Source organism: Equus caballus, chromosome 18 (assembly GCF_041296265.1).
Source record: "Equus caballus isolate H_3958 breed thoroughbred chromosome 18, TB-T2T, whole genome shotgun sequence".
NCBI classification, from domain to species: Eukaryota; Metazoa; Chordata; class Mammalia; order Perissodactyla; family Equidae; genus Equus; species Equus caballus.
Window position 1 is genome coordinate 1,265,311 of NC_091701.1, and position 22,419 is coordinate 1,287,729.

At 42.2% G+C, this 22,419-nt stretch overlaps 1 protein-coding gene across 4 annotated transcripts in view; it reads left to right on the top strand.

Moving 5' to 3' along the window:
* PLEKHB2 (pleckstrin homology domain containing B2) overlaps positions 1-21,604 on the top strand; it is a 35,052-nt gene extending 13,448 nt beyond the window's left edge. For 2 of the 4 annotated variants that reach the window (XM_023622625.2, XM_014732353.3), the window contains exons 2-8: positions 2,149-2,193; positions 5,838-5,990; positions 7,096-7,198; positions 13,020-13,059; positions 14,309-14,398; positions 16,905-17,013; positions 18,789-21,604. In XM_023622625.2, coding sequence (XP_023478393.1) covers positions 2,157-2,193; positions 5,838-5,990; positions 7,096-7,198; positions 13,020-13,059; positions 14,309-14,398; positions 16,905-17,013; positions 18,789-18,925 — 669 coding nt within the window. In that variant the 5' untranslated portion in view covers positions 2,149-2,156 and the 3' untranslated portion in view covers positions 18,926-21,604. The remainder of the gene's footprint in view (positions 1-2,148; positions 2,194-5,837; positions 5,991-7,095; positions 7,199-13,019; positions 13,060-14,308; positions 14,399-16,904; positions 17,014-18,788) is intronic. The other 2 variants (XM_023622626.2, XM_070242247.1) reach the window with 1 other exon arrangement.
* The last annotated feature ends 815 nt before the right edge of the window (positions 21,605-22,419 follow it).

The following is a 22,419-nucleotide window of genomic DNA, read 5'->3' on the forward strand; positions in this document are numbered from 1 at the left end:
ATGCTGGGGCTCCAGATTGTCACCGCCCACTCCCGCAGTCCCCCTAGATTTCACTTGCTCCATTGGGGCCGCTGCAGAGCTACGTGCATTTAATGCAGCTGGTGGTTAGCTCAGCCAGCTGTGCTGCATCTGTTCCTAGGTTGCCCAGCCTTTGTGCTTTGTGGGTGGGGCCTCTCCACTAGGGCTGAGCAGAGACTCTCCCTGCAGCTGCTGTGGGGCTGTGGATTTTCCCACTAGACTAAGGAGCAGTCACACTGGGGCTCCGGATTGTCACCGCCCACTCACATGGTCCTGCTGGATCTCACTCGCCCCCTCAGGGCTGTAGCAGAGCCCTGGGTGTTTAAGGCATCCGGTGGTTTGCTCGCCCAGCCGCGCTGCATGTGCTCCTAGGTCTCACCAGCCTTTGTGCTTGGTGGGCGGGGCCTTGTTACCAAGTCTGAGCCCGAGTCATTCCCTGGGGCCACAGTGGGTCCATGGATTTTCCTACTGGTCCAAAGAGCAATAGTAGGGGTCTTGGGGCTGCAGTCACCTGTTTCCATGGTCATGCTGAGGGGCACGGCCACCCTCAGGGCCGTGGCTGTGCTGTGAGTACTTCAGCTGGGAGAGCAGTCACTGTGGATACTGGCCTGTCTCAGGACTGGAGAGTTCTCACCCATCTCCCTCTCTTCCCTGGGATAGTCCATCCACCTTCCATGTATAGCAGCATGGGTCTCTCAGGCATCTTGAGGTGCTGTGTGAGTATCCTCGTTGATAAATGAATGTCCATTTAGTTCTAGTTCGAAGGGGGAGAGACAAAACTGCTCACTCTGCCATGTTGCTGGCATCACTCTCCTTTAATTGGTCTTTTTGACCTTTTTTTTTTTTTGCCATCCAAATTTTTATTTTTAGGGAGTTAAATTTATCAGATTTTTTTCTTCATGACTCTGGTGTTCTGCTCTGACCTGGCCACTCGGCTAGCTGACAGCAGTACATACCTGACTGGGCTGTTAAAGTTGACTGGGCACACTGGCGGCAAAGCTGAGGCAGCTGGACTCAGAGCCCCAGGACATAGGGCACTTTAGGAGAAGCCGCACTTCTCGACAGAGCTAAATCTTCATGTTCTTGGGGCTGCTTTATGTCTGCTAAGTGAAGTTAGACTTAGTAAGGTGGACAGGGTGTTGAGGCTAAAGCCTAGAGTGGGAAGTGAGGCGGAGAGGTTGTATTGGCCCCACTGAGGAGGTATTTGGTAAATACCAGGTAGCCAGTGAGGTAAGTGGCTTTGGTTGACACTGAAAGGGATGAGGATGGAGAGTTAGACCGGATTGCTGTGATTTTCTTACATAAGAAAGAACATGTGAACTTGTAAAACCCTTGGAATTTTGTGAGATATTAAAGTGTTGTTATTTGTAATAAACCTCTTTCAATCATGACTGAGTTTATGCTAATGAGATGACCCTTGGTGGGCCTCTGGATAACTTCAGGATGGGGCACGTAGCCAGAGGAACCAACCTTGTGATTAGAAGGCCAGAACTTTCAGCCCCATCCCTGGACCTTCCTGGAGTGGAGGGAGGCTGGAGATTGAGCTTAATCACCAGTGGCCAATGATGTAGTCATCTGTGCCTACCTAATGGAACCTCTTTCAAAACCGCTGAAGGACAGGGTTCCTGAGAGCTGAGATGATGATCACATAGAGGTACTGGGAGATGGTGCGCTTGGAGAGGGCGTCACAGCTCTGCATCTTTCCCCACACCTTGTCCTGTGCATCTCTTCCCTCTGGCTGTTCCTGAGTTGTATGCTTTCTAATAAACAGGTAGAGTAAGTAAAGTGCTTTTTTGAGGTCTGTGAGCCATGCTAGCACATTATCAAATCTGAGGAGGAGGTCATATGAATTTATAAGTCAAAAGTATGGGCCTGCCCAGGACTTGTGTCTAAAGTGGGAGTACTCTTGTGGAACGGAGCCCTTAACTCATGGGGTCTGATGCTAATTGCAGGTAGTTAGTGTCAAAATCGAACTGAATCAGTACTGTCCAGTTCATGTCCTGAGAGTTGGAGAATTGGTTGTTCGAAAAACCCCACACATATGATGTCAAAAGTGCTGTGAGTAAAAATAACTTTCATGAGCCGTTCTCTTTTCTGGGTGTAACTTTGAACCTGTTTCTTTTCCTGTAGGTGAAAAAATGGCGTTTGTGAAGAGTGGGTGGTTGCTGCGACAGAGTAAGTACAGGACACTAGCCCCTTGGACTGGGTTTAGTCTTGCCTTAGGGCACATCTTTATTTCTGTTGCTGGAACAGATCACATTTAAAACAAATAGTAGGAGCCAGCCTGGTGGCTTAGTAGTTAAGTTTGTGTGCTCCTCTTCAGTGGCCCGGGATTCCCTGGTTTGGATCCTGGGCGTGGACCTACACACTGCTCATCAAGCCATGCTGTGGTGGCATCCCACATAGAAAAACTAGAAGGACCTACAACTAGGATATATAACTATGTATTGGGACTTTGGGAAGAAAAAAAGAAGAGGAAGATTGGCAACAGATGTTAGCTCAGGGCCAGTCTTCCTCAGCAAAGCAAAGACAGAAACAAAAACAACAAAAGACATCCTCTTGAAAAAAACAACAAAATCAAGTAGCACAGTCTGATTAGTATTGTTCCCCTGGATTTCCTCTTGGAAAGTTTTAGAGCTCTGTGAACTGTTTCTCTTCACACATGGAGCTCCTTGGTCACTGCGTTGACAGAAGCTGGGTAATAGTGGTATTCCCTGCTGGTCTCTCTTTTCTTACTGGCTTGCTTTATGGGTAATGGCTGACCTGAGGCTCTGCTTGAATCTAACCAAGCTCAGCTGATATATTAGCATGAAGGTATGCTCTCTTTCTGGGAAATGCCTGTCTTATCTGGGATATGAACAGTGACTGAGATTCCGAAATACTGGAGTCCTTATACGGGTGAAGATTTGACCTAAGGGAATGAGTTCATCTAGCTAGCCCTGGTGGCCTAAGTGGCAAAGTTCGGTGCGCTTTGCTTTGGCGGCCTGGTGTGGGTTTGGTTCCTGGGCATGGACCTACACCGCTCGTCCATCAGTGGCCATGCTGTGGCAGCAGTTCAGATACAAAAAGAGGAAGATTGACAGCAGATGTCAGCTCAGGGTGAATCTTCCTCAGCAAAAAAATAAATAAAACCAAACCTTTTGTATTTCCAAAAGGTCTCTGGAGAAGAGACTCAATTCTTTATTTATGGGATTGAGATCTGCTTCCTGAGACTCATCTCTGGGGGCTTATCTTTCATATGCTCTCTGCTTATCTCTGAGGCTGCCGTCTGAAGTAGGATTCATAGTGTGGTTTTCTTTTTTGACTGGAAGATTTTTTTTTTTTTAAAGATTGGCACCTGAGCTAATATCTATTACCAATTTTCTGTGTTTCCTCTTCTTCTCCTCCCCAAAGCCCCCCAGTACGTGGTTGTGCATTCTGGTTGTAGGACCTTCTGGTTGTGCCCTAGTGTGTTTTGAAGCTGGAAGAACCAGCTCTGTTTATTGAAGAAAGAGTAAGCAGATTATTCTGCTGTCCTTCTAGAAAGAACAGAGTTAATGGAAAATTGACTACATCGTTTATGCCTCCAGCAAAAAACTGAGCTGTCGTATATATTGTTTATTGTTTAGTTATGAATTTATATTTGAGAGATACCGTCAGAGCTTTGTTGCCCTTGAGACAAGCGGTGAAGGATGGGCTGTATACCTTAGATGATTTATAAAAACTGTTATTTATGAAGCTCGTTTGTGTTCCTGTTACACAGATTTTACATATGGTACGTAGTTCTCACAACAGCTCTGTGAGGTGGTGGCATTATCCCAGTTTCCAGTTGAAGAAACTGAGGTTCAGTGATAGGAGATAATTCGCCCAAGTGTTAACAATGGGTGGCAAAGATACATTCACACTCAGGACTGTCTCATTTCAGCACTGACACTCTTTCTACCAGGAGACAAGCGTCAGCCTGTCTGTCCTGCTGCTAGTTCTGCATTCCCAGACCTAGAGCTGAAGCAGGTGTCCCTTCAAGGTCTGTCTAGTGCTGTATTCCAGGAATGGGCAGAGCTGTTGTAATGCTGGCTTTAAAAAGAAAGTCTTGGCATGTTGGATTTGAGCTCCAGTCTTTGTGTAAGTTTCCTTATCTTGAGTTTTGTGATCCCAACCTCCCCCAAATGGTCAGGGGACATGGAGAGCTTTTCTCAGACCTTGACGATATGCCTGCCTTTCTTGGCTCTTCCGATGTCCTCTGGTTTTCTTCTTAGACTCCACTGCACCCATGTTTGAAGGCAAGCTTTCCTTTCTCCACCATAATTCAGTGTAAGTGCTCCGTCAACCTAAGTGGACAGTGACCCTTTTGACAATTTTCTCTTGCCTATCAGTGCCTAGCATGATGATGTGCATAAAATAGATGTCCTTTTAGTAAGTTGTACAGTCTTTCCAATGTCCCAGGCCATGGCTATGTCAAAAGTGTGTATTCAGAAGACTGATTCCATTTCACCACCTCCCAATGTGTGGGTTGATTTTCCTTTGCTAAAAGCAGGAGTATCAATCATAGTAAAATGAGGTGAGATGTAATATATTCACCGGGTTACAGAGCAGCAGAGATACACATGTGATTACATGTATGCAAAGCTGTCTCCAGAACTCCTTTTCCTGCCGTTGCCAAATAGACCCTTAGGGCCCAGTATCTGGACTCTGGAGGGCGCCTAATTTGGGAATCTGCAGTCAGGGCTTTGATGGCAGGTGAGATACTTGGGTAGAACTCCCCAACCCAGTGATTCCACCTGTCTGTGTTTGGGTGCCTCTATCTGGTAGTTTCTGCACAGCTCAGGTGCTGCCAGTCAAATGGGTGCTGGGTGTCATTTATCAGTTTGGGCAAGTGCTGTGGCTGCCCTTCTCAGCAAGAAGAGTGCCTGATAGTGGTAAAAGAAATTTGAAAGGCTGTTGTGTCACATATTTGGTTGAAACCATTAGCAGACCTGGGAGCATAAGGAGAGAAGTACATGGAGTGGATTTGTGCACGTTGGCCAAGAGCACGTCGGGATCTACAGGAACAAAAAGTATGTGTGGATGTGAAAAAGGTGCAGGGAAGACTTGGAGTTTTGTAGCCAAAATTGGCCTTTTAGTATTCCCTTTTGGCTGGCAAGGAAATTAGAGTTTTTTAAAGTCAAATGTCTGGTCCAAGATTACAAATGAAAGGACGAATTCTCGTAAACTGATGGAGATGTGTGAGGTAGTAGGATGGATGCATGGAGGGTAGGCGTCAGGCCGCGGACCTGGGTTTGGTGTCCTGGGTGTGGATGTATCCACTGTCTGAGCCTGCCTCTGCGTCTGCCTCAGGCAGGCAGGTCCTCCTAGGTGTGGGCTTTAAGGGAAGAACAAATGTTAGAGAAGAGTATCCGTGAAAGCTCTTCAAGGAAAAGAGAAAAACATATTTTTCCAAAAGAAGGTGTTATTGTTATTTGTATATGGAGACTTTAACATTTTCTGATCAATCCAGCAAAGTTAGATACTACTGGGAAAATTTAGAGAGACTGCATGGAGAATTAAATGTTAGACATCTTTCATTACCTCAAAATCAAGGTTTTATTGAATTTTTTCTTTTAAGTTTTGGGAGTTTTAAGTTGTCAGTGTTCTTAGTATCTCTAGTGTGTGCCTCAGGCAGCCCTGGTACAGCGTGGGTGTTCATGCCCTTGGGGTCTGCTTTCACTTTCATTTGGATGGACTGCTCCGGACAGTTATGTGCAGGTGTACTTATAGGGCCAGAGGAAAATTTTCTTTGCTTCTGTTCCCTGTGAATTAGAGGACAAAGTTTCAGCTCAAAGCCAACTTTTCTTTGTTTTCAGGTACTATTTTGAAGCGCTGGAAGAAGAATTGGTTTGACCTGTGGTCGGATGGTCACCTGATCTATTATGATGACCAAACTCGGCAGAGTGTCGAGGATAAGGTCCACATGCCAGTGGACTGCATCAATATCCGCATGGGACATGAATGTCGGGGTAAGCGGGTCTGTCTTGGCCAGCTTCTGTCATCTACCCCTCCCTGTTCTTGATGGGAGTTGAATCCTCTTCCTTACCCATTTTGCTTTCGTAAATAGACCAAAGAAGTGTTTCATCTGGGAAGAGGTAACCACAGTGGGGACCCAGACACTTAGATCATGAACCATATGGTTCGGATAAATTAACTTTTTCATCTGAATTAGACCACATTCCTTCCCCTCTCATGGAGAAGGTGGTGGAGAACTAAGGTGTGCTGGGAATCCCAAGAAGGATGGAGCCACCCTAGGCAGTATAGATTTTGTGACTCAGAAACTGGCATCTTATTGGTGACAGTTACAGTCAGTCTCTTAAAATCCATGATGACTGACTTGGTTTTCTGGAGTTATTCCTTATATTCATTTTAAAGGAATAGATTTTTAACAAGCTTAGACTTTTCTATTTCTAATTGATGGCATAGGTAGACTTCCCTGTTTGTTTTAGTAACTCTGTTGCTATTTGGAGTAAACAGTCTGCTGTAATAAACATTGATGCTTATACCATCCTGCCCCTACATATTAGTTCATGAATTAAAAAGTCACAAATGAGATATTTGCTTGTAGTAACTATTGGCGTTGTAGTATCTTGCCCCTATATATTAGTTCTTGAAACACAAGTCTCCATGGACCGTCTGTTGAAATCCCTACCTAAACCAGGCTCACGTATCATAGATCTTATTTTTTGGTACACAGAGATACTTCAAAAGTCAGATTTTCACTTTTAAAGCAGTGATCTGTTTTGATGCTTCCTGTGAACAAAAGCAGTAAGTATTCTCCTGTCTGATGCTTTGTAACATTTTCACTGTGTGGGACGTATTCTTCTACGGCCTGGGCTGTTCTGTCCATCTTCGTCTGTGGAATGCCGTCTGGAAGAGACGCGCTTGTTCTTCCTGCAGGAAGTGTGATTAGGATGGAGTTGTGATGCCTGTTTGTTCTGTAGAGCGAACAAAGATGTTTTGTAATGGGAATGTTCTGAATACTGCTCCTTTGCTTATCTGAGCTGGTAGATAAGAAGAAGTCCTTTTAAAAAAACTATATAAATATTCCTTTATTCTACTTCTTTGTCATAGATGTGCAGCCTCCAGATGGGAAGCCGAAAGACTGTATGCTGCAGATTGTTTGCCGAGATGGGAAAACGATCAGTCTTTGTGCAGAAAGCACAGATGATTGTTTGTAAGTTTAATTTTCTTAGGTGTTTAATTTAAAAAGTATTTTCTGTTTTAATTTTCACTTATCAGGAAGGGAAAATAATGTGAGTGGAGTTTTCCTTTAGGCAGCAGAATAAGTGACTCAGAGGATGAGTGAAAGAAATGTAGCAGGATCTTATTCCACCTCTGATAACCCTGATCCTAGTTCCTGCCTCTCTAGAGCTGCCCTGGCAGAACCCGTTACAGAGAGAATGACAGGAAGTATTCACCTCCAGTCACTTTGCGCTCTCTTTTTTCATTACTAGATGCACATCGGGAAGGGGCTTAGTTGAATGAATTCTTAAATCTTGTTCTTTTTATGTAAAAGTCTTTTTAAAAAGCCCTGATGTCTGCAGTATGCAGCCTTTTCCTTCCTTGATGGTTCTTACCCCCATCTGCCATCTCTGAAGAAGGGATGTGGAACTGCAAGGAGGAAAACCCAACTTTATTAATTCTCAGCTTGTCAACATTGGCATTGATGTTGGATCAGAATCTTGAAAATACTGATTAAATGAAATTTGGAGGGAAGAATTTTTTTTCCTCTCTGCTCTGTACTCCTACCCTGAGTTAACTCTGGACATTGTGAGAATTCACTAACAGAGATTATTGTAGTATTCATATATATATGACATGTTCATAAAATCAATCCAGCAGACTAGTTTGTCAGAATGCCTGCCTCCCCATTTCACATATATGTTCATCCTCAATTTAAACATTTATTCCATGCTAAACTATAGGGTTTATTTTAAATCCCGGATGTAGCTTCTTTTTTATACTGTTTTGATTTATATCAGTGAATCTTAAATGATACTTTCTGGAAGAGATATGGCTTGCCTAAAGACTGTTGGAGAAATGGCCACATGTTAAGCTAGTTCACTACTTTTTTAATAAACTGGAGCTATATTATTACTATTTAATAATTTAAGCTTATATATATTGGACACTTACGTTGCACTAGGCACTGTGCTAACTGCTTTACATATGTTATTTAATCCTCACCATACCATGTAAGGTGGGTTACTTTTTCTAGTATCAGAAATTAAGGCGTCCTGAGGTTAAGTAACTTAACCTCGTTAACTGTATCAGTTTTTTAATGTTCCTGTAATAAATTACCATAGTGGCTTCAAATAATACAAACTTCTGCTTATATTTCTGGAGGTCAGAAGTTCATCAGGAGTTTCACTGGGTCTCAGAGAGGCTGTTCCTTCTGGAGGCTCTGGGAGAGAATCTGTGTCCTTTCCTTTTCCACCTTCTAGAGGCCTCCTGTGTTCCTTGGCTTCTAGGCCGAGCCCTTCTTATGCTGTCATCTCTCTGGTTCTCTGCAGCCAGGGAAGGTTATCTGCTTTTAAGGACTTGTGACTAGTTTGGGCCAACCTGGATAATCCAGGATAATCTCCCTATCTCAAGCTGCTTTATCTTAATTATGGTTCTGGAGCTCCTTTGCCCTCTGAGGTGTCACCTTCACAGATTCTGGGGATTAGGACGTGGACATCTTTGTGGGGAAGGGACTTCATCCTGCCCGCCACACTTCCCGAGGTTTAGAGCCGGTCTGCTAGACTTGGGATCTGAACCTTTGTCTCCAGAGCCCTTTGTCCTCAACTGATCTGCTCTGCCGTATGCTGAGATGTCACACGTATGAACTATTCCTTTAGGTAATAGTGGAAAAAATATCAGGAACTAAAATTTTATCTTATCAGAACACGGGAGGTTTTGTTATGTAGGAGGGAGAACAGGTAAAAGTATGAGGGAGCACTTGCTTTGTTTGGCCTGGAAGAATGTGTGGGTCAGAGGAGGCTGAGATATTCTCCACCTATGTGGGAAAATAGAGGTTTATATATATGTCTAATTTTAAGGATATACGTTAGGGAAGATAGCAATGGAGGATAATACTTTTTTTTTTTTTTTTTTAAAGATTTTATTTTTTCCTTTTTTTCTCCCCAGAGCCCCCCGGTACATAGTTGTGTATTCTTCATTGTGGGTTCTTCTAGTTGTGGCATGTGGGACGCTGCCTCAGCGTGGTCTGATGAGCAGTGCCATGTCCGCGCCCAGGATTCGAACCGACGAAACACTGGGCCGCCTGCAGCGGAGCGCGCGAACTTAACCACTCGGCCACGGGGCCAGACTCCTCCCTTGCCGCCTCCTGGTTTGGTTGTGGCGGTGAGCCTTGGCGTTCTTGGCTTGCCCCTGCATCCATCCATCTCTGCCCGTTGTACCACAGCATTCTCCCTGTGTGTCTGGGTCCAAATTTCTCTTCTTATAAGGACACCCATTAGATTAAGGACCCGCTTTATTCAGTATGACCTTATCTTAACTTGATTCCATCTGCAATGACCCTATTTATGAATAATTCACAGGGACTAGGGAATGGAACTTCACCTTATCTTTTGTTAGGGGACACAGTTCAACCCATAACAGAGGCCTCTGAGTAAAAGTGTGAAGTAAATCTGGATCATCTTCCCCAACTACCTAGTGAAATGAAGGGGAAAACATTTCAGCAGCAACAGCCAAATAAAGAAGTTCACCTGCAAGCACAGACTACAGAGAGTGACAGCCAAAGAAAGAGATAGAAGGTTCTGTTGAGGTGTATCACCGTTTTTAACCCCACCCGAACTCCCAGAAGCAGTAACAAGATGAGTTAATTAAGTCTTGCAAATTTTTAGTAATCATCTGTGGTCTGGAGGGATGCTGATTAAAGGAGTAAGATCGTTTTTGGGAAAGCTAAGGAAAAACCCTTGAGAATATGATGTCTTTGGGACCTCAGCAGAGACTGGAAGATTCCCCCAGGGCTTGTCATTTCAGAGCACTGGAAGGCATTGAAGCTCACAGGAGTAGGAACACTCTCTGGCTGATGAAGTGAGTCCTAGCATGAGAGATTCAATGAAATATGTTCAGAAGAGTGTAGAACCTAAATTACAAAAGATAGGAGAAGGATGGAGAGTCAGAAAGGTGAGGGGATGAGGGAGGGAGAGCAGAAAAGTTGTGATAGTTAGGATTTAGGTATCTAATTTTTATGGTCACATAGGCAAAAGTTGGTGATAGAATTTGTTACAGTCTTTTTCCAGGGCCATTTGGCAGTACCCACTGAAGTAGATTTTGTCTTTTGCCCCAGCAGTTTCACTCTTTGGAATTGTCCTGTAGAAATATTTACATAAGGGTAGAGAGGTAGTGAGGATGTTAATATCAGCGTTATTTTAATGTATGACAAACCCATAGCTAATATATTCAACAGTGAAGGGTTGAAGGCTTTCCCACTATGGTCAGGAGCAAGGCAAGGGTGCCCACTCTTACTTCTGTTCAACATAGCACTGGAAGTCTTAGTCAAAGCAGTTAAGCAAGAAAAAGAAAGAAAAAGCACCCAAATAGGAAGAATAAAATTTTCTGTTTACAGATGATACAGCTTATGTACAGACAGCCCTAAAGATTCCAGCAAAAAACTGTTAGACCTAATAAACGAGTTCAGTAAAATTGCAGGATACAAAATCAACCTACAAAAATCAGTTGTGTTTCTGTACAGTAATGATGACCTATCTGAAAAAGAAAACAATTCCATTCACAACAGCATCAAAAACAATAAAATACTTAGGAATAAATTTATCCAAGGAGGTGAAAGATCTGTACACTGAAAATTATAAGACGTTGATGAAAGAAATTGAAGACACAAATAAAATGGAAAGATATTCCATGCTCATGGATTGGAAGATTTAATATCATTAGTGTCCATACCACCCAAATCCATGTATAGATGCAATACAGTTCTTATCAAAATTTCAATGGCATTTTTTACAAAAATAACAAAAAGTCCTAAAATTTATGTGGAACCGCAAAAGGACCCTGGATAGCCAAAGCAATCCCAAGAGAGAACAACAAATTGGGAGGCATCACAATTCCTGATTTCAAACTTTAGTACAAATCTGTAGTAATCAAAACAGAATAGTATTGGCATAAAAATAGACATGTAGACCAATGGGACAGAATCTAGATCTCAGAAGTAAATACACGCATATATGATCAACTAACACTTGACAAGGAAACCAAGAATACTGTCAGGAAAAGATAGTCTCTTCAATAAGTGGTGTTGGGAAAAATGGATAATCACATGCAGAAGGATAAAATTGGACCCCTGTCTTACACCACTCACAAAAATTAAGTTGAAGTGGATTAAGGACTTAAATGTAAGACCCTAGACTGTAAAACTGCTAGAAGACAACATAGGGAAGAAGATCTTTGGCATTGGTCTGGCAACAGTTTTTTGGATATGGCACCAAAATGCAAGCGTCAGAAGCAAACAAGTTAACAAGTGGGACTACATGGAACTAAAAAGCTTCTGCACAGCAAAAGGAACATTCCAAAAAATTAAAAGGCATCCTACAGAATAGGAGAAAATATTTGCAAACTATCTATGTGATAAGACATTAGTATCTGGAATATATAAGGAAGTTGTACAACTCCATAGCAGAACAGCAATCTGATTAAAAAATGCACAGTGGACTTGAACAGACACTTTTCTAAAGAAGACATACCGATGGCCAACAGGTACATGAAAAGATGGTCAGCATCACCAGTCAGCTGGGAAATGCAAATCAAAACCACAATGAGATCACCTCACATCTTAGGATGGCTGTTATCAAAAAGATGAAAGAGAAGTGTTGGCAAGGACGTGGAGAAAAGGGAACTCTCTACATTGTTGGTGGAAATATAAATAGGTACAACCACTGTGGATATGTTATGGAGGTTCCTCGGAAAACTAAGAGGAGAACTACCCTATGACCCAACAATCCCACTTCTGGGTATACGTCCGAAGGAAATCATCTCGAAGAGATATCTGCACCCCCGTGTTCATTGCAGCATTAGATAGTAGCCAAGACATGGAAACAGCCTAAGTGTCTGTCAATGGATGAATGAATGAAGAACATGTGATATATATGTACATGTGTGTACACACGCAATGGAATATTATTCAACCTTAAAAAAGAAGAAATCCTGTGTTTTGCAACAGCATGGATGGACCTTGAGGCTGTTATGCTAAGTGAAATAAGTCAGACAGAGAAAGACACCGTGTGTTCTAATTTATGTGTAGAATCTAAAAACGTCAAACTCAGAAATAGAGAGTAGAATGGTGGTTGCCAGGGGCTGGAGGTTGGGGGAAATGGGGGGGATGTGGTTATAGGGTACAAACTTCCAGCTATAAGATGAATAAATTCTGCACATCTAATGTACAGTATGGTGACTGTGTGAATAATACTGTATTATATACTTAAAAATTAAGAGAATAGATCTGAAATGTTACCACCAGAAAAATTGTAATTGTGGGAAGTGATGGAGGTGTTAACCATATTGTGCTCATCATTTTGCAATATATGTGTATCAGCTCATCACTACACCTTAAACATAGGTATGTTATATGTCAATTTCTCAAGCTGGCAAAATTACCAACATTATTTTTAATCACAAAAAATTGCTGATAATCTAAATCTCATATCATGGAACATTATGTAGCCATTAACAAAATCAAGTAGATCTGTGTGTATGACATGAACTGATGAAGTTGTAGTATAGTTAAGCACAGTATATTTTACATTCATGAAAAGTGAAGCAAAACCCTGTGTTTTAAATGTTACATATTATAGGTACAATAGATACAGTTTTTTATGTCTCAAATGAGTTGACCCAGTGGGTATTGGGGCAAGGGCTGAAGACCTGTTAAAACAAGCTTTTTCAGAAACTGTGCTGCCAATGCAGGTTTGCGAATCAGAGAGAGATGTTGGATTGCCTCAGATGAAGTACCCCTTTCTTTTTCTATTCTCCAGGGCCTGGAAATTTACGCTTCAGGATTCCAGGACAAATACAGTAAGTTGCTAATGGACACCAGTAATGTTTTCACATGGTCTTACTGTAAGAAACAGGAGAACAGGAGATGAAGAAAGGGAGATGGGGAAGATGGGTTTCTGGGCCATCCAGCCATGGATGAGCAAGCAGAGCTGGGCAGGGCGGCTTTTGCTGACTGAGCAAGTTGGAGTTTGCCCAGCTTTTTGGCAGGAGGAGCCCTCCTCACACAGGCACACTGGTTCCAGTGTTGTCTTCTAGAAATGTTTGTGTCTTGCAAAGATTGGTAGCACTGTGAACCCCACTGTGGTTTACAGTTCCAAAGGCTCAGAAAGGACCACAGGTTGCTTTTTATGCACAGCATCTCAGCCTCATGGAACAGACACTTCTGGGGCTTGTACTTGGCTCTAGTTCTGACTGTAACCATACGAGGTCATTGAGACAGCCAACCCCATTTGCAGAGGCTCGTGATGCCATCTTTGTGTCTGTCAGGGAGTCAGAGTGACTTCCTCTGTGGTCAGCATTTTCATTCTTCAGATAGGATTTTATTTTTTCCTTTCTCTCTCCAGGAAGAAAAGAAAAAGGTAGATGGTGCTTATAAAAGCATTTGTATGGGTGGGAAAAGAACGAAAAAGACTTAGTATCCAAAGGTCGTTGTTTCCTACTCTTGTTAGCCCAAGACACTTCTTCCCCCAGAGCTTACTGTAGAGCTCCAGTTACCTTTTCTCTCATGAAAATTCTCTTCTTGGGTGAAATTAGTATTAATGATCCATATAGTTAGGAGCAAGATGTCAAGATGATTCTTTATATGGATATTTTTTTAGAGAGTGCATATATTTTTCTTTTCCACTGGGAAGTAATTCAATGAAGGATTTTTTTAAATGCAAAAAACAGACTCTGTGTGTAGAACATATCTCTGGCTGCTACACTTCAGATTGTAGGATTTTTATTTGTGAACAGAAGAGTTGTTGAGAGTGGTGTAACATCTTTCAAAGGCTCAGGAGCAGTGGAGGTGCTGTGGCCCTCTTGGGCAGTGAGAGCTCTCCTCCGCCTCCTCCTGAATTCAGAGGACCCCAGAGTGTGGAGCTGAGGGGAGGTGTGGGAGATAGTCCTCCTGCCGTTTACTGCTTCTCCGAAAGCATTTGCTGGTCAAAGATTAACATTTTGGCTTTTAATTTTTTTATCTGCTAAATAAAGTGGATATATGTATAGGAAGAACCTGCAGGTGCTTTGTGGCAACTCACTGTCTTTCATATTTTCTCTCTTCTTTTAGGCTTATGTGGGCTCAGAAGTCATGTATGATGAGACTGCTGTGGCTGCTTCTCCACCTCCCTACACAGCCTATGCCACACCAACCCCTGAGGTAGGGAGCAAATCTTTGCCTTATACGATCCAAGAGAGGGACGTTGGGGTCTCTGTGCCACTGTCCTTTTCTTTTAAATTTAATTTTATTTTATTGAGGTCATAATAGTTTATAGCATTGTGAAATTTGTCACTCACCATATAAGTATGCCCCTTCACCCGTTATGCCGACCCCTGAACCCCCTCCCCTCTGGTAACCCGTAAACTTTTCTCTGTGTGTTGGTTTATTTTCCACATAGGAGTGAAATCATATGGTGTTTGTCTTTCTCTGTCTGGCTTATTTTGCTTAACATGATGCCCTCAAGGCCCATCCATGTTGTAAATGGGACGATTTTGTCTTTTTTATGCCTGAGTAGTATTCCATTGTATATATATATACCACATCTTCTGCATCCAGTCATTGGTCCATGGGCACTTGTGTTGCTTCCACTTCTTGGCTGTTGTGAGTAGTGCTGCAGTGAACATAGGGGTGCAAAGTCTCTTTGAATTGCTGATTTCAAGTTCTTTGGATAAATACCTAGTAGTGAGATAGCTGGGTCATATGGTATTTCCATTTTTAACTATTTGAGAAATCTCCATACTGTTTTCCATAGTGGCTGTACCCGTTTGCATTCCCACCAGCAGTGGATGAGGATTCCCTTCTCTCCCCACCCTCTCCAACATTCATTATTTTTAGTCTTGGTGATCATAGCCGTTTTAACGGGTGTAAGATGATATCTTAGTGCAGTTTTGATTTCCATTTCCCTGGTGATTAGTGATGTTGAGCATCTTTTCATGTGCCTATTGGTCATCTGTGTATCTTCTTCGGAAAAATGTCTGTTCATATCCTCTGCCCATTTTTTGACTGGATTGTTTCTTTTTTTGTTGTTGAGTTGTGCGAGTTCTTTATATATTTTGTAGAGTAACCCCTTGTCAGATACATGATGTGCAAATGTTTTCTCCCAGTTGGTGGGTTTTCTTTTCCTTTTGTTCCTGGTTTCCTTTGCCTTGCAGAAGCTGTTTAGTCTGATGAAGTCCCACTTGTTAATTCTTTCTTTTGTTTCCCTTACCCGAGTGACATGTTATTTGAAAAGATGCCGCTAAGACCATTGTCAAAGAGTGTACTGCCTGTATTTTCTCCTAGGAGTTCTGTGGTTTCAGGTTACCTTCAAGTCTTTGATCCATTGTGAGTTAATTTTTCTGTATGGCGACAGATAATGGTCTACTTTCATTCTTTTGCATGTGGCTGTCCAGTTTTCCCAATACCATTTATTGAAGAGACTTTCCTTTCTCCATTGTATGTTCTTAGCTCCTTTGTCGAAGATTACCTGTTCATAGATGTGTGGTTTTATTTCTGGGCTTTCAATTCTGTTCCATTGATCTGTGTGTCTGTTCTTGTACCAGTCCCATCCTGTTTTGATTACTGTAGCTTTGTAGTATATTTTGAAGTCAAGGATTGTGATGCCTCCAGCTTTGTTCTTTTTTCTCAGGATTGATTTAGCTATTTGGGGTCTCTTGGGGCACATATGAAGTTTAGAATTCTTTGTTCTATTTCTGTGAAGAATGTCCTTGGGAGTCCGTTGAATCTGTGGGTTGCTTTGCGTAATATGGACATTTTGACAGTGTTAATTCTTCAAATCCATGAGCATAGAATATCTTTCCATTTATTTGTGTCCTCTTCAGTGTCATAGTTTTCAGTGTACAGGTCTTTCACCTCTTTGGTTAAATTTCTTTATAGGTATTTTATTCTTTTTGATGCAATTATAAATGGGATTGCTTTCTTTTTTTGTTTTTTTAAAGATTGACATCTGAGCTAACATCTGTTGCCAATCTTCTTTTTTTTTTCCCCTTCTTCTTCTCCTCCCCAAAGTGCCCCTCAGTACATAGTTGTATATTCTAGTTGTACGTCCTTCTGGTTCTGCTATGTGGGATGCCACCTCAGCATGGCCTGATGAGTGGTGCCATGTCCGTGCCCAGGATCAGAACTGGTGAAACCCTGGGCCGCGAAGCAGAACGCATGAACTTAACCACTCAGCCACAGGACCGGCCCCTGGCATTGCTTTCTTAATTTTTTGTTCTAATAATTTGGTTTTAGTGTATAGAAACACAATAGATTTCTGTATGTTGATTTTGTATCCTGCAGCTTTACTGAATCCATTTATTCTCATAGTTTTTTGGTGGAGTTTTTAGGGTTCTCCATAAATAATATCATGTCGTCTGCAAATACTGACAATTTTACTTCTGTCTTTCCAGTTTGGTTGCCTTTTATTTCTTTTTCTTGCCTGATTCCTCTGGCTAGGACTTAATACTGTGTTGAGTGAAAGTGTCTAGAGTGGCATCCTTGTCTTTTTCCTGTTCTTAGAGGAATGGCCTTTTCCCATTGAGTATGATCTTAGCTGTGGGCTTGTCATATATGGCCTTTATTCTGTTGAGGTACATTCCCTCTCTGCCTCCTTTGTTGAGAGTTGTTGTTGTATACAGACGTTGAATTTCAAAAGTGTATCTCTAATGGGCTTGTTTCTTTTCAGCAGGCATATGGCTATGGTCCATACAGCGGTGTGTACCCGCCCGGAACTCAGGTGGTCTACACTGCGAATGGGCAGGCTTATGCTGTACCCTACCAGTACCCATGTGCAGGTAACTCATGCCAGGCTTCCATTCCTTGTTTCTCTTCGTTTAGTGGGTAGATCAGTGAAGAATTTTTATTTCTGAGTTTAAGGATAAGAGAGCTATGTTTTTGGTTATAGACCACACGTCACTCTGCTACTGTGCTTTTTAAAAAAAATATGTGGTATGTATTTTCACTGTTTTACAAAGCTAGAGTAGGCTTGATTTTTAAAACTTTACCGTTGTATCCACATTTGTTTCCAAGAAGAGAATTAGTATACTTAAATAGGTTTCACTTATATTGAGAAGCAGCCAAAGTAAGAGGCTCATTTTAAGGGGTAAGAGGTAATCTTTCTCCTGTTTTTTCCTTCTGGTAACATCCTTCAGCAATTATCACTACCGAGGTGATGTTTCATTTTGCAAGTGCAATAGAGTCCTGGAAGGGCTTATCTTTGTTCTGGGCTTTTGATGTGTTTCTGTCCATTTTTCACCTCACCTGAAACAAATTATAGGTGAGAGTGACTGGCCTTTGTATCTGAAGCGAGAGTCGTCAGGAGCACACACTGTAGCCCCAGTGCCTGGCCTTGTAAGCCCTTACTGCTCTTAATCCCTTTGTGCCTCACTTTTTGCCTGTCTGTAAAATGGGGATAATAGTAGACCCTCCTAAGGTTGTTGTGAGGATTCAGTCCATGTAAGCACTTGTAACAGTGTGAGTGCTTAGACTGGGATGGTTTCACTTCCATTCTTCGTCCACAGGGACACACTGCTATTGGATTAGTTTCTGGCTCTCCTGGGGTTGAGCTGTTGAAGGAATAGTGGGTCAAAGAGGAAAGTTAACGCTATTTTTATGTGAGCAATTTTGAAGCTAATTACCTATTAGACTATATAGCTGTGAAGTATAGAAGAGAACAAATAATGTGTTTCCAGTTGGAAACTTTAATCATCCAAAATTAAATATTAAATTTGTTTAAAGTGTGCTTTTTAGAAATTTTTCTCTAACATAAATATTGTTCCCCATAAGTTCACATGATTAAAAATGAAGAGCAAGTTATATTACCAGATTTAAGGTTTAATTTAAAAGTAGTTTACATGAGGGCCGGCCTGTTGGCGTAGTAGTAAAGTTCTTGTGCTCCGCTTCAGCGGCCTGGGTTTGCAGGTTCGGATCCTGGGCACGGACCTAGTACTGCTCATAAAGCCACACTGTGGTGGCATCCCACGTAAAATAGAGGAAGATTGTCACAGATGCTAGCTCAGCAGCAATCTTCCTCAAGCAAAAAAAAAAAGTTTACATCAATACTTAGAAGCTAATTAGCTTTTCAATGAGTTTTTCAATTTTAGCTTTCAATGGGGATTCTTGACTCTCCCATTCTCTGCAGTCTCTGTGTATCTCCCATGCTCTCCACCATCTGCCTGTCATCCTAAGTGTGATGTGGAGGGCTGAAGTGGAAATTGGAGGCTGGGGTTTGCAGCTTCATTTGAATTCTGCTCTTTGCAGTATTTGAGACTTTGGACCTTGGAAAGCTGTGCATCTTGATTTTCTCTTAGTGCGATTTTAGAAATGGAGGTGTTCTCACTGAGCCAAGTCCAGTCACCTTAGCCTGAGGTGGAGGAGCGCTGGGGAGCACTTGTTGCAGCCACCCTACCACTCTCCAGAGGCACACTCAGCCATAGCAGGAGGGCCACAAATGCACAGAGAATGACCTCAGCTACTTGCAGAAAGGTTCTCAGTCCAGTGGGCCCTTTTTGAGTGACTGTTGGGTTCACAAACTGCTCCTCAGAGGTCTGTTTTTTCCCTTCTTTTATAGGACTTTATGGACAACAGCCTGCCAACCAAGTCATCATTCGTGAGCGGTATCGAGACAATGACACTGATCTGGCGCTGGGCATGCTGGCTGGAGCAGCTACGGGCATGGCCTTAGGGTCTCTGTTCTGGGTCTTCTAGAGTCCTTGAAATCTGGATATGCATAGCTTCTGATACCCTATGTGCAATAATATAATTTGCAGGGCATTTCTGTTTGTCATAAATGTTTTTAATAATAGTTTTAATAGTTCTTTTCAAAGTAGTGACATTATAGTTATAACTGATCCACGTAAGTACCACAGAGAAGGCACTGGACTGGCTCTTTAGCTAAAACATGGACTCTTGGGGACACTGGATTGTTTCAAGTTTCCTTATGGAACCCTCGAAATCCCTTTTTGAACATACCTGTTAGGAAATACATTTTCTTTTTAGGGATGGGCATAGTGCTTAAGGGATCATTTATTTTAGTGTTACGCTAGTTGGTAATACGGTGATCTGTGAGTGAGTGAGTTAGTGTGGCAAGAGAAGCTGTAGCTTCTTTCGGTTTAACATCAGACCTGGAAACCTCAGACAGCACTGGCTGTCTGTTACTTCAGGAGTTTGGGCTGGTGAGCTGCCTGGGAGCTTCCCTGAGGCAGTGGTGTGATGTGTGGGGCTCTGCAGGCTTCCAGCCAGGCTGGCTGCTCGGGGTGAGGGGGCAGTTCTGCCTTTAACAGTGATGCTGGTTTGTTTTTGGTAGTGGCCTTTGGAAAATGCTCCAAATTAGGAATTGACTTGAGCCTCAAAGGGCTTTATCCCTTAAAACTTGAAGAAGACAAAACAATGACAAACAAGTATGTAGAGTGGATTTGCTTTATTCAGAGGCATTGTTTTTAGTGTCTGCCTTGAGTATTTTTATTGCCACCCCAGCCCACTTAGAGCCTATTTTTCTACTTGTTGAGAAGGTAATATTAAAAGAATGGTGGGGAAAATGGAGTGAGAGCCGTGGTTACAGTGCTACTGGTTCAGGCCTGCCAGGGAGTGCACTGCAGAGAGGATGCTCTTTTCCATACTTCTGAAGGCTGTTGAAGGGCAGCTTTCCTGTCCTGTGTGGGAGTGGGGCACTGTGGGTGTCCCCAAGCACTTGGGTGTGTGTGGAGCCCTGCTGGTGGCACAGTGCCGGGCTGTGGGGGAGACTCAGGTTAGAGATGGGAAATAAGGCCTAAGGACATGGATGACCTTGAGATATCACTCACCAGACCAGGGCATCAGCCTTGTTTTTATTTCTGACTCAAATATCATAGAGAAGCTTAAACCTTTTAATTTTCAGCCCCAACTATGTGTGAAGCTTGGGAAAACCCACAGTCCTGCATTTCTGTTATTATCTCTGTGAATTTTTAAAGCTCCTAATTATTCCAGTTTTCTGTCCTCCATGCTTTAAAAAATGTACTTTTATGAAGGCAGATTTGCACAGTGAAAGTCCCTGCCCCTACACTCCATGTGGCCCTGTTTTCCATAAAGTACACTCCTAGTAGCACAAATTCTATTTTTTATGCTGTTTGGCCAGATACATACATACATACTCTTTTGTTTTACTGGTCAACTGACTCCATCTCTGAGGCTTAAATAGATCTCCCTGTGAAGCCAGATGCCAAATGAACTTTGTGGTGACTGCAGGTCTGTTTTCCTAGTCAATTCTAATGGACTTGTTGACACTGGAGAGTCTGTTTCCAGCAAAAAGGAAGTGTAATTGTCATCTCTTTGGATGTTTGACATGGTGGAAAATTACCAGATGTGATGTATGATAACACTGTCATTTTGATTGGTAAAAATGTTACTTTTATGATTTTACATCCTATGTAGTAAGAATGGCTTTGTTCAAATGGTAATCATTATTAAGACTGTATGCTTTACTTACAGAATATTAAACTCAGTTGTTAATGTTGCATTTTGGGGTATTAATTTTGAGCTTGAGGTTACTGGAACCACAGAGTATTGAGTCACGTCACTGAAATGCCCTTGAAGCAAGCATTCTTCTGGTTTTCCCCCAGCTGCCCTCAGACTGAAGGGGGAGAGCTGTGGACTGAAGCTTGGCATACATGTGTGCCCCATCCTCAGTCCCTGTCCCCACTAGGGCCAGCCCTGTTGAGCAGCTGTAGTTGAGACTGGAAGTTCCCTGTTGCTAGTGACTAGATGCTGATGTGAAATGCATACCAGGTGTAAAGATGGGCTGAGATTTCATTTCCCTGTCCCACCTCCCATGGGTGCCAACCATTTGATTGCCTCACTTAGGTAGTTCTACATCAAGAAGTCCAGTGAGCTGGAAGGAACTCGTTCAGATTTGAGTAAGCATTTTACTTCCGTGTGCACTTTTAAATAATGTACCTGGAAAAAGTTGGCCGTTGACATTGTATACCTGCTGACCGGGTTGTTTTTTAGCTCTCTTCTTTTAATTCCTGCAGTTAACTTTAGGGTCTTAGCTAGTAAACAGAAAGGAGAGACCAGAGGCTGATTTCAGATCACCATCCATGAAACAGGCCAGACCAGGACCCAAGATCTGATCATAAGGGCAAGTTCCTGCAGTTGAGACAGAATGACCCAAGTTTATTTTCTACTTCAGTTGTGATCCTGTGTAATCTTTCTTTCTCCTTCTCAAGTTTGTGTAGACAGAGGCATGGAATGCAGTTCCATTTTTTTCCCACTAGAGTTGATCTTTCTTCTGATTGCTTCCCTATCTCTTGTATTCCGTGTGTCCACAGAACCTATTTTTCCCTGTATATGCAAATTGTATGTTTATAAGTGGAAATGTTAATTCAGTAAATGATTGTTAATCTTAAAGCATGTTTCATTGTGATGTCTGCTTTTTTAAAAACACTATTTCTTTAGGGGGCCAGCCCTGTGGCCGAGTGGTTAAGTTCGCGTGCTCTGCTTCAGCAGCCCAGGGTTTCACTAGTTCAAATCCTGGGTGTGAACATGGCACCGCTCGTCAAGCCATGCTGAGGCGGCATCCCACATGCCACAACTAGAAGGACCCACAACTAAAAATACACAACTGTGTACTGGGGGGCTTTGGGAGAAAAAGGAAAAATAAAATCTTTAAAAAAAAAAAAAGCTCTATTTATTTAAACTAAAAAAAAACCAGTTCGCCCACAGCCAACATCACACTCAATGGGGAAAAACTGAAAGCCATCCCTCTGAGAACAGGAACAACACACAGGTGCCCACTCTCACCAGTCTTATTCAACGTAGTACTACAGGTTTTGGCCAGAAAATTAGGCAAGAAAAAGGAAAGGAATACAAATACGCACTAAAGAAGTGAAACTCTTACTGTTTGCAGATGACATGATTTTATATATAGAAAACCCTAAAGAATCCGTTGGAAAACTATTAGAAATAATAACTACAGCAAAGTTGCAGGGTACAAAGTCAACTTAGAAAAATCAGTAGCATTTCTGTACTCCAGTAATGAAGTAATAGAACAAGAACCCAAGAATCCAAACCCATTTACAATTGAAACAAAGAGAACAAAATATCTAGGAGTAAATTTAACCAGGGAGGTGAAAGACCTATACAAAGAAAACTATAAGTCAGGAGTGAAAGAAATTGATGATCACATAAAGAAATGGAAAGATTCCAAGCACGTGGATTGGAAGAAT